Source organism: Leucopleurus acutus, assembly GCF_964270905.1.
Source record: "Leucopleurus acutus genome assembly, chromosome: 12".
In the NCBI taxonomy this organism is placed as follows: Eukaryota; Metazoa; Chordata; class Mammalia; order Artiodactyla; family Delphinidae; genus Leucopleurus; species Leucopleurus acutus.
The window spans coordinates 20643479-20659221 of NC_139154.1; the positions used below are offsets into that span (position 1 = coordinate 20643479).

The 15743-nt window shown below is 43.1% G+C and overlaps 1 protein-coding gene across 2 annotated transcripts in view; it reads left to right on the top strand.

The window, feature by feature from the left end:
• The window catches only part of NPAS2 (neuronal PAS domain protein 2), a 101348-nt gene that overhangs the window by 24441 nt on the left and 61164 nt on the right, over positions 1-15743 (top strand). For both annotated transcript variants that reach the window (XM_082851750.1, XM_082851751.1), the window contains exons 2-3: positions 5165-5313; positions 12796-12887. In XM_082851750.1, the coding sequence (XP_082707876.1) occupies positions 5165-5313; positions 12796-12887 (241 nt within the window). The remainder of the gene's footprint in view (positions 1-5164; positions 5314-12795; positions 12888-15743) is intronic.

Below are 15743 nucleotides of genomic sequence, written 5' to 3' on the forward strand. Positions count from 1 at the left end.
GACAGCCATATGCAAACACACTTTCACCTAAACCTTACATGTTATAAAAATAACTCAAAATGGATCATAAGTCTAAAGGTAAAATGTGTAAAACTCTTAGAAGAAAACACAGGAGAAAATCTTCGTGGCCTGAGGTTAGGCCAGGAGTTCTTAGATCTGACACCAAAGCACAAGCCATAAAAAGCAAAAAATTAACTTGGGCTTCATCAAAGTTTAAAACTTCTACTCCGTGAAAGACCCCTATTAAGAGAATGAAAAGGCAAGCTGGAAAAATATTGACAAATCACATGTCTGACAAAGGATTGTATCAGAATATATAACGAACTCTCAAACCTCAACAGTAAGGAAACAAACAGCCCCATTTTAAAATGCCGAAGGGCATGAACGGATGCTTCACCAAAGAGGATATACAGATGGCATAAAAGTACATGAAAAGATGTTCAACATCATTAGCGATTAGAAAAATGCAAATGAAAGCCCAATGAGATAGCACTGCACATCTCTTAGATGAGCTAAAGCAAAAAGTACTGACAATACTAACTCCCCTTGAGGATGTGGAACATCTGGACCACTTCCACATCGCTAGCAAGAGAGAAAAGGGTACCGCCACCCTGGAAAACAGTCTGGCGGTTTCTTAGAAAGTTAAACATACACCTTCCACGTGATCCAGCCATCCTACTCCCAGGTTACTTACTTCAGAGAGCTGACAACTTAGGTTCACACAAAAACCTGTACACAAATGTTTACAGCATCTCTACTTATGAACAAAAACGGGAAACAACCCAAATCTCCTTCAGCAGGCGAATGGATAAGCCAGCTGTGTTACATCCATGCAGTAGAAAACTACTCATCCATGAGAAGGGGAAGGTGTTGGTAGGTGCAGCAACTTGGACGAACCTCAAAGGCATCGTGCTGGGTAGAAGCCAGCTCATAAGTTTACATGCTGTCTGATTCTGTTTATGTGACATTCTCAAGAAGAGAACACAATGATGGAGAACAGAACCGGGGCTTCCAGGGGTTACAGATGTGGAGAGAATGAGGGAGTTGTAGAGGGAGTTGTAGAGGGAGGTGGGAGAGTGCAGTGCTTCATAGCATGGGCACCTGAGTTGGCCTTCACCACTTCGTAGTCCTGTGACGTCGGGAGTTATACAGCCTCTCAGTGCCTCAGCTTCACCTGTGAAATGGGAATGATAACAGTACCTACCTGCAAGGGTCATTGTGAGAATTAAAGGAATGAATACATGTAGGGCACTTAAAATAGTGCTGTTACATAGTAAGTGCCCAGCGAGTGTAATCTATGTCACCAGTGTCCCGTGGGAGACATCAGAAAAGATAAGCTGGAGCTCTTTGAGCCCCGCATTCAAAGTCAAAGGCTGAGGCTTGTATCAATGGATGTGTAAAACACACACACACACCCCTTCCCTTCCTCCTGGACCTCCTCTCTCTTTTTTTTCTCTCTCTTAAACTCAATAAAAAGAAGACAAACAACCCAATTGAAAAATGGGCAGAAGATTTGAAGAGACACTTCACAAAAGAAGGTATACGAAAGAGGGTTAAGCATGTGAAAGGATGCTGACATCACTCATCATGAGAAAAATGCCAATTAAAACCACAATGAGATAACACTACAGTGGCTAAAGTGAAGAAAGACCGACAATGCCAAGTGTTTGCAAGGATGTGGAGCAACAGGAACTCTCATACGTTGCAGGTGGAAATGCAGAAACAGGACAGCCATTTTGTATAACTGTACGGTACTATGCTACAATGTTAAACATACTCTTATGAGATGACCCAGCAGTTTCATACCTTTGTACTTACCCCTGTGTCTACACAAAGGCAAGGAAATGAATACTCAGTGTTATTATATTTTTAATTTTTATACAAATTTTAAAGGTTACTTTCCATTTACAATTATTCCACAACATTGGCTTTATTCCCCGTGTTGTATAATAAGAGCAGCATTATTCTTAATACCCCCGAAGTAGAAACAGCCCAATTGAATACTAGTCAGCAGTCAAAAGGAATGAAGTATTAATATATGCAACAGCATGGATGAATCGCCAAAACTTTATGCTAAATAAAAGTCAAAGATTCTGTGCTGGGCTTCCCTGGTGGCGCAGTGGTTGGGGGTCCGCCTGCTGATGCAGGAGACACGGGTTCGTGCCCCGGTCCGGGAAGATCCCACATGCCGCGGAGCGGCTGGGCCCGTGAGCCATGGCCGCTGAGCCTGCGCGTCCGGAGCCTGTGCTCCGCAACGGGAGAGGCCACAGCAGTGAGAGGCCCACGTACTGCAAAAAAAAAAAAAAAAAAAAAGATTCTGTGCTATCTGATTCCATTTATATGAAATCCTCGAAAAGACAGAACTACAGTGACAGCAGACCAGTGGTTTCCCGGGGCTGTGGTCGGGGGAGATCAGCAGCGAAGATGCAGGAGAAACCCTTTTAGGATGAAGGAGCTGCTTTACGGCTCAATTTTGGTGGTGGTTCCAGTTACCAAGATTCATCAAACTACGCGCATAAAATGGATGCGTTTCACTGAACATAAATAACGCCTTAAAGAAAAAAACAAACCCAAAGGCTGATTGTTTAAGTGTCTTTCAACCTGTTTTCCCAGTGCCTTAGGCGTGGTGGTCTCGGGGCCTGCCGAGCAGACCTCCTTATCAGAAATAAGGTCATTTAAGGCTTTTTTTTTTTCCTTTTTGGCTCAGAGCTGTGGATTCAGCTGACACTGACCAATTTCCAGTGGGCACCATCATGTTTCCCAGGCGGAGGCTGACAGAAACAAGCTTGTGTTCCCGTCACTAATGATATAAGCCTTCATCATTGTCTCTGCCAGGCTGTGTTCATTGTCATTATACCCACTGAAGAAGAGAACAGAGTCATAATGAGCTGGGTGTTATCTGCTCACCAATAATTTATAATGGGCAAACTAGGACAGGAACAGAGCTTTTTTTGACTAAGGAGGTTGCATGTCACTCTTCAAATCTAGGCCAAAAAATTATTTATAATGCATAGACAGTCACTCAGAAAGTTAAAAGGTTCCTTTCTTCTCTCCCACGTGTTTGAACAGTATGCTTTTCACCTTGGACTGGCACAAAGGCACCTCGGCATCTTACTGCTACACCTGCAGTCAGACTGTGGGAGAGATTGGGAGAGAGTGTACTTGAAGCTGGTGACTAGCCTAGGAATGAGGCCTTTGTAGAAATGCCTTGAGGATTTCGGGTCCTCCCAGAAATCCAAGGAGAGAGAGGAAAGAGGGAAAAGTCAGGAAAAGGAAGAGACCCTTAGGTAAGGGTAGCTACCACACGCCTTAGGTGAGCGGTGAAGAATTACCTCAGCTGTTATCAGGAAACCCTCCAAACTGAGGCGAAATCAGCAAAAGATGACTTGTGTACGGGTGGGTTGAAACCAAGACAGGTCGTGTGCAATTAGGCAGTGACAAGCGGAATGGTTGTGGCCATCACAGCATCAAGGGAAAGGGTGTTTGGGGTGTGTGCCTCTGTTTCTAAGGGCTGTTTGGGGAAGCTGTATCTATGGGGATACTGACATCTGTGGATATTGGTACCTGCCCTAGGGGAGGCGAATCCCTCTGAGGGGAACCTGCTGAGTTGTCACAAGCCACCAGCATCCTGTCCTGACCACGCATTGGCCAGTGGCCTCCTGGTGGGTGATCTGCTGCTCCAGGCACCTTGACCCCGGGCCCCAGGGGGCCTGGACCAGCAAGTGCAATGGACCCTGCAGCTGTGGCCCTTGCTCTCTCTCGGTGAGCTGACTTTCTGGAACGAATCCATCTGGGGTGAATTTGGGAGGGGTGGGTAAGCTTTGAGTAAGGGGGCTGTTGGCCTGTGGTGTGTCTAAGGATCAAGGCCTCTGGGGTGCCACAGGCTATGGGGGACGGGTTGGTCCCTTGTCTAATAGAGCAGCCCCTGCAGCCGCGATTTCCTATCCGAGTTCCCGGGATCCTAGGCTGCCTCAGTGCCTCAGTGGCTCAGAGCAGATCCCTTCCCCTCAAACTGAGCAGCTCCACTTTGATCTCTTCTGTAGGCGTGCAGTGTAGTGTGTCATTTTTAAAAAAAAAAAAAACTCTATTTTTAGAGCAGTTTTAAGTTCCCAGCAAAATTGAGTGGAAGGTACAGAGATTTTCCATATGCTCTCTGTCGCTATATATGCACAGCCTCCCCGATTACAAACACCCCACCAGCAAGCCTGGTCCGTTTGCTGCAACTGATGAAACTACATTGACACGTCACTGTCCCACAAAGACCGTAGTCTACTTGAGGGTTCACTCTTGGGGTTGTACATTCTCTGGGTTTGGCCAAATATATGACACACGTCTGCCATTATAGTATCATATAGAACAGTTTCACAGCCCTGAAAATCCCCGTTGTCCACCTGTGCATTCCCCCCCCCCACCTCAAGCCCTGGCAGCCGCTGATCTTTTTACTGTCGCCATGGTTTTGTCTTTTCCAGAACGTCATAGAGTTGGAGTCCTCGAGTGTGCAGTCGTTGCAGATTAGCTCTTTCACTCAGTAACATGCATTGATGTTTCCACCATGTCATTTTTAAAAGGGTCCAGCAACATTTAGCAGCTTGTCACATGCAGTCCCTGTCACGTTGCCTCTGAACCGTGCGTGGCTTGTAGATGGTTTTGTGTGGGGTGTGCCTGGACTCCCCAACAGGACGATGAGCTCTGGGGCAGTGGGCAGGACGTGTGCCCTGGGTGGCACTGGCTGTCTACCGGACACTCAGGATGCCTGGTTATCCCTCGTGACTTGGCATCGGGGGCTAGGCGCTCTGGGTTGGAGGGGACCTGGTTTGGGCCTGAGGACAGACTGTCAGAGCAAACCCCTCGGGGCTGTTTATCATGATAATCAGCATGTCATTTGTTCTCTGGAGTCAGAGCATCTGGCCACAGAGCCGATGTGTAAGATTTTGCATCTGAGGCATGACTCACTGATCCTGTCTCTCTTTGTGGCCAGGAGCCTAGCGTAACATTTTTTCTGTCCCTGTTACTCAGCTCGGAAATATGGCGCATGTTTCTTTCCTTGAAAAGTTTTGATTAGGTGATCTCAGCAGAACACACTCTGACCAAAAGTGCCTCCGTCCCGTAAGGAAGGCTTCCAGAAGTGGAATGTTCCAGTAACCTGTGTATTTTGCGTTGACAGAGCTTCTCGAAACAAGTCTGAGAAGAAGCGTCGGGACCAGTTCAATGTTCTCATCAAAGAGCTCAGCTCCATGCTGCCTGGCAACACGCGGAAGATGGACAAGACCACCGTGCTGGAGAAGGTCATCGGATTCCTGCAGAAACACAATGGTAATGGTTACGCTTCTCTCCGTTTTTACTCTCTTCCTGCCATTTCCCTTTGGCAGTGACTTCATCAAGTTGGTCTTCCTGCTTGGTTCTTCCTCCCCAGCAAACCCGATCTCCTCCGTCATAGGTTTCCTCCTTCCAAGGCGCTCCACCCTCTAGAGAAACCCTGTCTCCGGCAGGTTTGGGACAGGACACTCACCTCCCAAATTGCTTTCTCAGCCAGAAGAGGGAATCCAGAGCAGACTCACAGGTCGCACCCAACCCAAGCAGGGCGGCACTAACAATGGAAGCATCTTGATTAAAAATGTCTGGAGCAAGCCTTTTCGTACAGCCCTGCCATGACCAGGTATTCATTTTCCAGTGGATCAGACGGTACTGGTGTCGCCATCCATTGCCGCCACCGCCCCTAAACTCTTTGGCCTTCTACCAAAGAGTTTAGGTAGAAGGAAAAAATTAATACCATGGGAAAAAAAATACCATGGAAAAAAGTAATCAAAAATAGCTAATTGACTTAATATCAAATCCATTTTTTAATTGAGATGTAACTCACATAGCATGAAATTGACTACTTTAAAGTTTATAGTTCTCTGGCTTTTAGTATACTCACAGGTTGTGCAGCCATAGACACTATCTAATTTTATCATCCCCCAAAGAAACCCTGTACCCCACTAGCAGTCACTTCCCTTTTCCACCCTCCCTCCAAGTCTTGGCAAGCACTGGTCTATTGAATACCTTCTGTCTCTATAGATTTGCCTGTTCTGGGCATCGCATGCAAATGGAATCATACAATACGTGGTCTTTTGTTTCTGGCTTCTTTCACTTAGCATCCTTATTTTAGCAAGTATCTGTGTTTCATTTCTTTTTATGGCCAAATAATATTCTATTGTGAGGATATACCACTTCACTTATCTGTTTACCAGTTGACAGGTATTTGGGCTATTTTCACTTTTTTGGCTGTTAAATAATGCTGCTGTGAACATTCCTATACAAGTTTTTGAGTGGATATATATTTTCAGTTCTCTTGGGTATACCTAGGAGTGGAATTGCTTGGTCGAATGGTAACTTGGTGTTTAAATTTTTGAGAAACTGCCAGACTGTTTGCCACAGCAGTGGTACCATTTTTACATTCCCAGCAGCAATGGATGAAGATTCCAGTTTTTCCACATCCTCACCAACACTTGTTATTGTCTGATTGTGTGTGTGTGTTTATTATAGCCTTCCTGGTTGATAAGAAGTGATATTTCATTGTGGTTTTGATTTCCATTTCCCTAATATCTAATGATGTTGAGCTTTTCATGGGCTTACTGGCACATGGCAAATTTATATGTCTTGTTTAGAGACTGTCTATTCAAATCGTTTGCCCATTTTTAATTGGATTATTTATGTTTTTGCTATTGAGTTGTAAGATTTCTGGATACTAGACCCTTATCAGATATATAATTTGTAAATACATTCCTCATTCTGTGGGTGGTCTTTTCACTTTCTTAATGATGTCCTTTGACATAGGAAAGTTTTAAGTTTGATGATATCCAACTTATCTTCTTGGTGGTGGTGGCGGTTTCTTGTGCTTTAGGTATCATATCTAAGAAACTGTTGTCGATGAAGGTCATGAAGGTTTAAATCTATATTTTCCTCTAATAGTTTTATAATTTTAAGCTATAATTTAAGCAGTTAGATGTAAGCCATAGGTTAAACATTTAGATATTTGATCCACTTTGAATTAATTTTTTGTATATGGAGTAAAAGTAGGGAGTCAAAATTCATCCTTTTACATGTGACTATCTAGTTATTCCAGCACTCCACTCTTTTTTTTAACTTTTCAATACTTTATAAAGGTATAACACTCATACAGAAAATACACAGATCATAACTGTACAGTTGAATTAGTTATGACAGAGTGAATACAGCCAGGAAGCCAACACCCAGGTCAAGAAATAGAAGCTTCCCCAATAGTTGCCCCTTCCTATTTACCTCTGCTTTCCCCAAAGGTATTCTCTGGCTGACTTCTAATACCAGAGACTGGTTTCATCTGTTGGGCCCTCACTCAGATGAAATCATACATTATGAACATGATGTTTGTGTGACTAATCTGTATTCTTCCAGTGCAATGGCTAATTCATTTTCATTGGTACCTAGTATTCCATTATATGAACTTATTACTTGAATCCATCCTTGAACTCATGTCTTTCTCAAATCATCCTGTCTCCATTTTACTCTCCTTCCAACCCTTTTACCTCTTAGCACGGCCCACCCTGCACTACTGCTCCCCTGTGGATGGTACAAAAAAACTGAAGAGTTAGGGGAGGGTTCAGGAGCTACTAACAAGCAAGAACAGAATTCTTTTTTTTTTTTCCTTAGCCATGACACCAAACATATTAAAGTCAGAAATGTCAGATTACTGAGGAGATAATTACAGATCTTCTGTGCTTACCGTGATGCTTCTCCTTCACTGAACATTTTCCTAGACAAGATGATTTCATGGAAGAGGGCACAGCTGGGACACTAGAAAGTTTCATTGTACTTGTTATTCTTTTATTATTTCTGTAATGATTGTGTATACCTATTACAAATGTGACAGTAATGATATATCTCCTTTTTTACCCCAAGGCTGCCCAGGGGAGAGTAAAGAATACGTTAATTGCTTTTGTTAAAAGTCAGGGAAGAACAGTCAAGCCGGGAACAAGAATAAAGGATTGCAGCAATATTTGATTGCCCCCAATAATTTAAGCAGAATGGTTATATTTCCTAAATGATGATTTAGCTAAATGAAAGGGCAGGTTGGTTTGATTACCAAGATATTGTGTGCAAATTACTCAAACTAGGTCAGTGCCACTGAGAAATAGGACAGCTGAGATCAGGTTCATCAGTGTGACATTTATGTTGGGCTCTGTCCACTGTGGAATTACAGAATTGTCAAATCTGGGACCTGGAAAGGATCCGTCAGCAGAAATGCAGCCTCCTCCCACCAGGAGTGCCTGTGTCCATCTCACCTTCTTCTTAAGACTAAGGCCTACTCCACACAGGCCCCTGAAATGCAACCAGGATCAACCCCAGATCTCCCTCATCCTTATTCCACATTCAAAAGAAATAGAAAATCCAAGACAGATTTTATTGAGAAACATCCTGGTTGGACCAAAATTTAGATTAAAGCAAAAAACAAAAACAAACAATAACTTAACTTATAATCCAGATGGACATGAACTCCACAGCGTCTGCAGTGGAGTGGAGGACAGCATGGTTAGCATTAATTCGGGGTTCACCTGGAGCCAGGCAGGCATTGTTCTAAGGGCTGCATAGAGTAACTCACTGGAGTGTATCTCATCTGAGCCCTACAGTGACCCTTTGGGTTGGTACCTTTTCACAGATGAGGCAACCGAGGCACAGAGATGTTCAGCCACTATTATCAGACAGCCAGGAAGGTACAGAATCTAAACCAGGCATTCTGTGTCCAGAGCCCAAGTTTTTAACATTACACCGTACTGCTTCTCTGCAAGACATGATTTATGGGACGCTTAGAGATAGAGACGTCATAGCTACACTATAGCTGTTTATTAGTGTAGCCACTTAGACTACTGGCTCTCAGCCTTGGTGGCCCCTTAGAATCACCTGAGGAGCTTTTAAAAATACATGTAACTGGGTCACACCTCACAGGCCAACACCTCAGAATTTCTAGGGGTGGAACCCAGGTTGTGAGCTGGAGCGGGCTCAAACCAGCTTGCAAAAGGTGATGGTTAAATTTTCAAGAGTTTTCCAAGCCAGTTACCATCAAGTTGGCAGCTAGAAATCAGCCAGGGTCTGAGAATTTACACCATAAAAACAGGCCAACACTACTGTGGTGGGTGTGGGGAGCCTCTGACCAGCTCACCCCTGGGTCAGGCCTAAGCATCAGTATTTTTAAAGCTGCCCAGGTGATTCCAGCATGCAGCCAGGGTTAAGAACTGTGGATTTAGATGTGCTTTCTGCCTTCACACTGAAGGTGGACCACGTGATACGTCAGGCATGATGATGAGGTGCAGGTACTCGTTATAATTATTTAGCTCTTCCCTCAATAATCTGTCAGGCATCCCTCTTTTCTCAGCCTGGGAGATACACCTTGACCCTGGAGTGCATACGTTTTCTCTTTGGAGTAATCCAACTCAAAATGAGAATCTGACCGTGTTTCTCTGTAGGGAACTGTTGTGTCATCAGGATCTGTTACAGGAGAGAAACCCCTAAACTATGTGGATAGCAAGGCATATTGGGCAGTCATCCACACCCGTGGAAACGTTACTTCTACGAGACCAGGCTGACCTGTGTGCTTTCCTCTGCCTGTGCGAGTCTCAGCTGATTCAGTGTCACTTTCTCCCAACATCAAATTCTAGTCTTCATCCTTGCCCCTTCCGTACGTCTGCCTTAGTGAGTGGGGGTGGGGTGGAGATGGCGGCAGAACAAGGAGAAATGTCCCTGTTGGACAGGGTGACAGTTACCCCATCCAGCCTATTTTCTGCCCCATTTTCCAGACTCCTCCTTGACCGTATATAACCTAAAATCGTACCTGCTTGTTCATGCGTAGCACGAGCTATTGGGAGGTGAACGTTCTAGGGCACAAGTACAACTTAAACTCTGGTAGACTTTGGGGGTTCAGCTTCTGATTGCAATGTTCCCCTGCAAAATTGCTCCCAGATGGTTGTGCTTCCCTTGCTGTTTAGAACCACTCTGACGATACTGCTTTGCTAATCCTGCCCTGTCACCTATAGCTTGTAATATGGTTCCCGTAAAATGCCGGTAGAGATACGATTATAACACTGAATTCGATTTCCCAGTTTAACTTGCTCGGAGACATGTTATCTGTCTATTTTTTAACGTGCTATGGATGGAACCTTAACTTGCAAGGGCTGTAATCAGATTATTGAAAATCAAAGTGAATGAAATGGCAGCTTTCAGTGTTATTATGCTGTTGCTGTGGAAAGTATCTAGTCATACTGAATGAGCTAAAAGAAATGTAAGTTGGATGGTCCTTGTCTATATCAGATTTGGGCTGCCAGAAAGACTCTTCTCCTAGACAGACGATTAACCTACAGTTTCATCCTGACGGTCAGAGGAATTTTACAGAAGAGCGTATGTGTTGGGAAAAGGGGGAGGGTATTTATGGGTTCGTTGATAAGCATAGCCGCAAGTCCATCTCTTTTCTAAGTGGTAAAAGGGTCGCAGTCATTGATCTGAGGAACTGGGAGTTTCATCCTCTCCTCTTTGGCTCAGCTGGGACCCCAGAACGATAACTAGCCCAGATGTTTGTGTAGCACCTGGCCTCTGCTTCCCAGGATGCCTTTCACTGGGCACAGCCTGTGGCCACAGTGGCATCAGCTGAGAGGGGTCCCCACGCTGGTCCCCGCCGGTGGCCCTTCAGTGCTGTTGGCTGACTACCTGTCCACCACGGTTTCCTTTCCTGGGTTTCTTCCTGTGTTCAGTGACCAATGGCTGTTAGTGGCTCTTTTGGGCTCCTTTCAAATCATGAAAGACAAAACTTCAGTTGTGTGCAAGAGCAGCAAAAATTCTTTCAGAAGTCAAGAAGGGAGATCTCTTCCCCACAGGGAATGCGGGGTGACTGAACTCGGGGAGGTTTACAGAGTCACACGTGTAACTCACCCTTCACAGCATCTTCATTCAGGAGTGACCACTTTCATCCATTCACATCCATTCACTCAGATGTCAGGATGAACTCGCCAAACTCCCTGCAGAGAAACTACCAACAACACAGCGTCAAAGGAGAAGGCCTTTAAATGCCTCTCCTCGTTTAAGTTTATAGATTATCTGCCTGAACAATTTGCATTTTCTAGGAAGTTGTTGAACAGAATATGATTCTCTCTGAGGTAAAGAAGTAAATCATAGCTACGTGGGTTTTTCTTAGCACCAAGAAAATAACCCCTAAAGAAACCTCTTACTACATAAAGTGGAGCAAAACATTGGTTAAAGATGGAGGATAAACTGAAGGAAAAACAAATATATTCAGTATAGCATTTGAGCTCCCTGTAATAATCTTATAAGAGATATTTTATTAATAAAGCACCCTCTTCCAAAAAGGCAGAAGCCAGACATGGAAACAACCTAAGTGTTCAACGACACTTGAATGGGTAAAGAAGATATGGTACATATATACAGTGGAATATTACTCAGCCATAAAAAAGAGTGAAATCATGTCATTTGCAGCAATATGGATGGACTTGGAGGGCATTATGCTAAGCGAAATAAGTCAGACAGAGAAAGATAAATACTGTGTGTGCTATCACTTATATGTAGAATCTAAAAAATACAACAAACTAGTGAATGTAACAAAAAAGAAGCAGATTCACAGCTATAGAGAACAAACTAGTGGTTACCAGTGGCGGTGGGAGGGGGTAGACAATACAGGGCTGGGGGACTGAGAGGCACAAACTATTGGGTGTAAGATAGGCTCCAGGATGTATTGTACAACACAGGGCATAGAGCCAATATTTTATAATAACTGTAAATGGAAAGTAACCTTTAAAAATTATATAAAAATTAAAAAACAAAAAAGAGGTTTGAAGATTAGTCAGTAAACCAAAAAAAAGTGAAATGCCCTGAAATCTTACAGTTTTTATAGGAAAGAAACTTGATTGTTTTCCCGAGCTTGACAAAAATCCTAAGAATTTACATGAAGTTACCGAGTTGTGAAGCAGAAGGAAATTATTCTAAGTCATGAATAGTAAAAACCAATTTCAATCAACTATGGTAAAGAAAAGACAAAAGGGCAGGAGCGCTAGAGGGTTTAAGGAGTCCTGTGTAGACCCATGACTATTAAATTTACAAATACGAAAAACGTCTTCCAAACGAGGTAGTTACTTGAAACGGGCAAAGTACAGATTAACCCAGAAAAGTTTTGGGAAGAGTAAATTCTGGCCTTAAAAGCAACTAAGTGACATATTTTTGTTATAGCACATTATACTTCAGGAACTGGAAATGCTGAAAAATACATTACAATCTGCACAGACACAGTAGGTTAGATACTACGCACCTAAGATGTTTCTGGAATTTTGAAAATACCAGCTCACTGAAGCGTTTTGTTTCACCTTGACCATGAGGAAGCAGCTTAAGGATGTGACCCTCCATCCCTGTCCTTGTTCCTGTTGCCTTGAGAGGTGGCAACCACATAACTCCAGCCGCTGATGGGCTTTGTCATGTAGAAATTCAAGGGCATGGTACCACCTGCTAATTGTAGGCACTACACCCAGTGCAGAGGGTGGGCTTCTCTCCTCACAGAAGCCTCATTAAAGGGGTGTGAAAACGTCAAGAGGTGTTTTTAAGCCCATTGTATCCAAAGCACCGGGTCCTCAGAAATCAGAGTAACCTATGTCCTTATATCAGCTTCTTTCATTACACTACACATTTACGCAAAATCACATAGAAATAACGTGTGCTTCATCTGTTAATTCCAATTTCTAGGTGCCTTCCCATCTAAAAGCTTGTTTATGCTTTTTTTTTTTTTAGAAGTCTCAGCGCAAACGGAAATCTGTGACATTCAGCAGGACTGGAAGCCTTCATTCCTCAGTAATGAAGAATTCACCCAGCTGATGTTGGAGGTGACATGCACTTTCCAATTAGCTTAATGGGTTGCAAATTAAAATCTAGCTGTTTGCTCCAGATAAGACCCTGTGCCCAAAGTAAACAACCGTTCTTGACCCTGCAAAGAGGGCTGGGAACAGATAGACTCTTGAAAAATCTGCCTGCTCTTGCTTATGTTTTGGCTACCGAGTTGGGCAGTAGAAGCGAGAATCCCCAAACTCAATGCAAGTGTGTACCGTTGCCATGGTGACTGCCAGCCCACTCACATCTCCCAACCAGAGGATACCTAGTTGGGGATCCAGGCGGGAACAGAGTTGGAGGTAGGGAGAGTGAGGGGATTACTTCTCTGCCCTGTATTTATGTAGAATAAAATGCAGCAATTATATATTTTTCCCTTAGTAGGACACATTTTGAAAGCCACAGTCTTCTTTTAAAATAATGCTTTTAACTTCATCTCCGATTCCATCAACATGACGTGTGGATATCAGCCATACGTGACTGTGTCTCCCCACCCAGCACGTGGTCTCTCTGTGCCAAGAAGGATGCTCACATTTCTTCCTCCGGAACGTTAAGGGCCCACGCCCATCTGCTGGGCTGGATTTGAGGGAATCTGACCGATCTGAGTGCCTGGCCTTCTTCAACATCATGTTTCTCTATGGGTGAAACTTCTCAGTACAGATGAGGATAAGTCACTGCAAAAACATCTAGATGGTGCTGACTTCTGAACTGGGGATAAGACTGGGAGTGTTCGGATACAATGGTAGACAGAGAGAAAGCCCCAGACATGGCATGTCTGGGCCCTTGAATTAGAAGAAGAAACCTGGGATGGATGGGTTCAGCCAGAGGAAGTTAGACACTGGCTGTGTCTGTGGTTCCTGGCAGGGTTTTAGAGAATGGCTCTTTGGGAATCTGTCTGTCTAGATCTCATCTTATGTGCCTATATAAGACTGATGTAAACGTTAATTTACATAGATTAGCTGTGCAGAAAACAGAAAGTTACTGGAGTAAGAAAATGCCAGAATGAAGATGTCCAAATATTATGAAATATAAAAGCATTAATGTACATTTGCATGAAATGAAAGATACTTAAATCTGCATGTGAACTATATTTAAAGAAAATACAGAACTTTCTCCAGAAGCAATGCATTTTAAGTATGTTAAATTTAGAGGAGCTTGTGAAATATCATGTTGAATTAATGCATCATTATGCTACTTCACAGAAATCATTTTATCTTTTAATTCTTAGGGAAAAGTAATTAAAACACATAACCCTCTAGCATATAACCCTCTTAAAAAGTCTGTAGCACAACTTTTCCCCCCCGCAAGGAGTTTCAGGGTGTCAGAAGTATTTGAGAGAACAGGACTTTTATAAGGTTAACAATGTATAATAGTTGCTTGTAGTAGTCTCTTATGGTCATTTGTATTTCTGTAGTGTTGGTTGTAACTTCTCCTTTTTCATTTCTAATTTTACTGATTTGGGCCCTCTCCCTTTTTTACTTGCTGAGTCTGGCTAAAGGCTCATCAATTTTGTTTATCTTTTCAAAATACCAGCTTTTAGTTTTCATTTATCTTTTCTATTGTTTTCTTAGTCTCTATTTCATTTATTTCTGCTCTCATCTTTATGATTTCTTTCCTTCTGCTAACTATGGGTCTTGTTTGTTCTTTCTCTAGTTGCTTTAGGTGTAAGGTTAGGTTGTTTATTTGAGATTTTTCTTGTTTCCTGAGGTAAGCTTGCATCGCTGTAAACTTCCCTCTTAGAACTGCTTTTGCTGCATCCCGTAGGTTTTAGATCATCGTGTTTTCATTTGTCTTTAGGTATTTTTTGATTTCCCCTTTGATTTTTGCAGTGATCCATTGGTTGTTTAGTAGCATATTGTTTAGCCTCCAAAACACGTGTTTGTGTTTTTTGCAGTTTTTTTTTTTTTTCCTTGTAGCTGATTTCTCATCTCATAACGTTAGTCAGAAAAGATGCTTGATAGGATTTCAGTTTCCTTGAATTTACCGAGACTTGCTTTGTGGCCCAGCATGTGATCTGACCTGGAGAATGTTCCATGTGCACTTGAAAAGAATGTGTATTCCCTGCTTTCAGATGGAATACTCTGTAAATATCCATTAGGTCCATCTGGTCTAATATGTCATTTAAGGCCTGTGTTTCCTTATTGATTTTCTGTACGGATGATCTGTTGATGTAAGTGAGGTGTTAAAGTCCCCCGCTATTACTGTGTTACTGTCAATTTCTCCTTTTCTGTCTGTCAACATTTGCCTTATGTATTGAGGTGCTCCTATGTTGGGTGCATATATGTTTACAATCGTATCTTCTTGGATTGATTCCTTGATCATTATGTAGTGTCCTTCTTTGCCTCTCATAACAGTCTTTATTTTAAAGACAAAAATTGGGGCTGAACTGAGACTTAGGAGACTGAAATTTCTAGAAAAAGAAGATTTTAGATTTGTATGGATATGCACTTTCCTCTGCTCCCAGTGTAGACTCCCTAAAGCCAGTCTAAAGGAAATCATGCTAGATGAGTGAATTGGACCCCAAAATTAAGCCTATATAACAAGTGGACCTTCTGGGTGAATTGCATCTTTGAGGCATATGGGAAACCCACCGACTAGAACTTTTGACTTATCTCTGACTGCTTTAGGCTCCCCTTCTACCCTCTTGCCCCTCAGTAGACACAGGCCAGGTGATGGGTGACTGGAGCCTCCTGTACCTTCCCCATGATGGTCCCACAGGATGATGATCTCATTTTCCAAGATGCAACTTCTCCATAGTGTGTGTCCCATTCCAGCTGCATATCCCCCTCCTTTGTTCAGAGCCATTTCAGGGAGCATGAGGAATCAGATGCCATGTCTTCATAACCAGGAGGTTC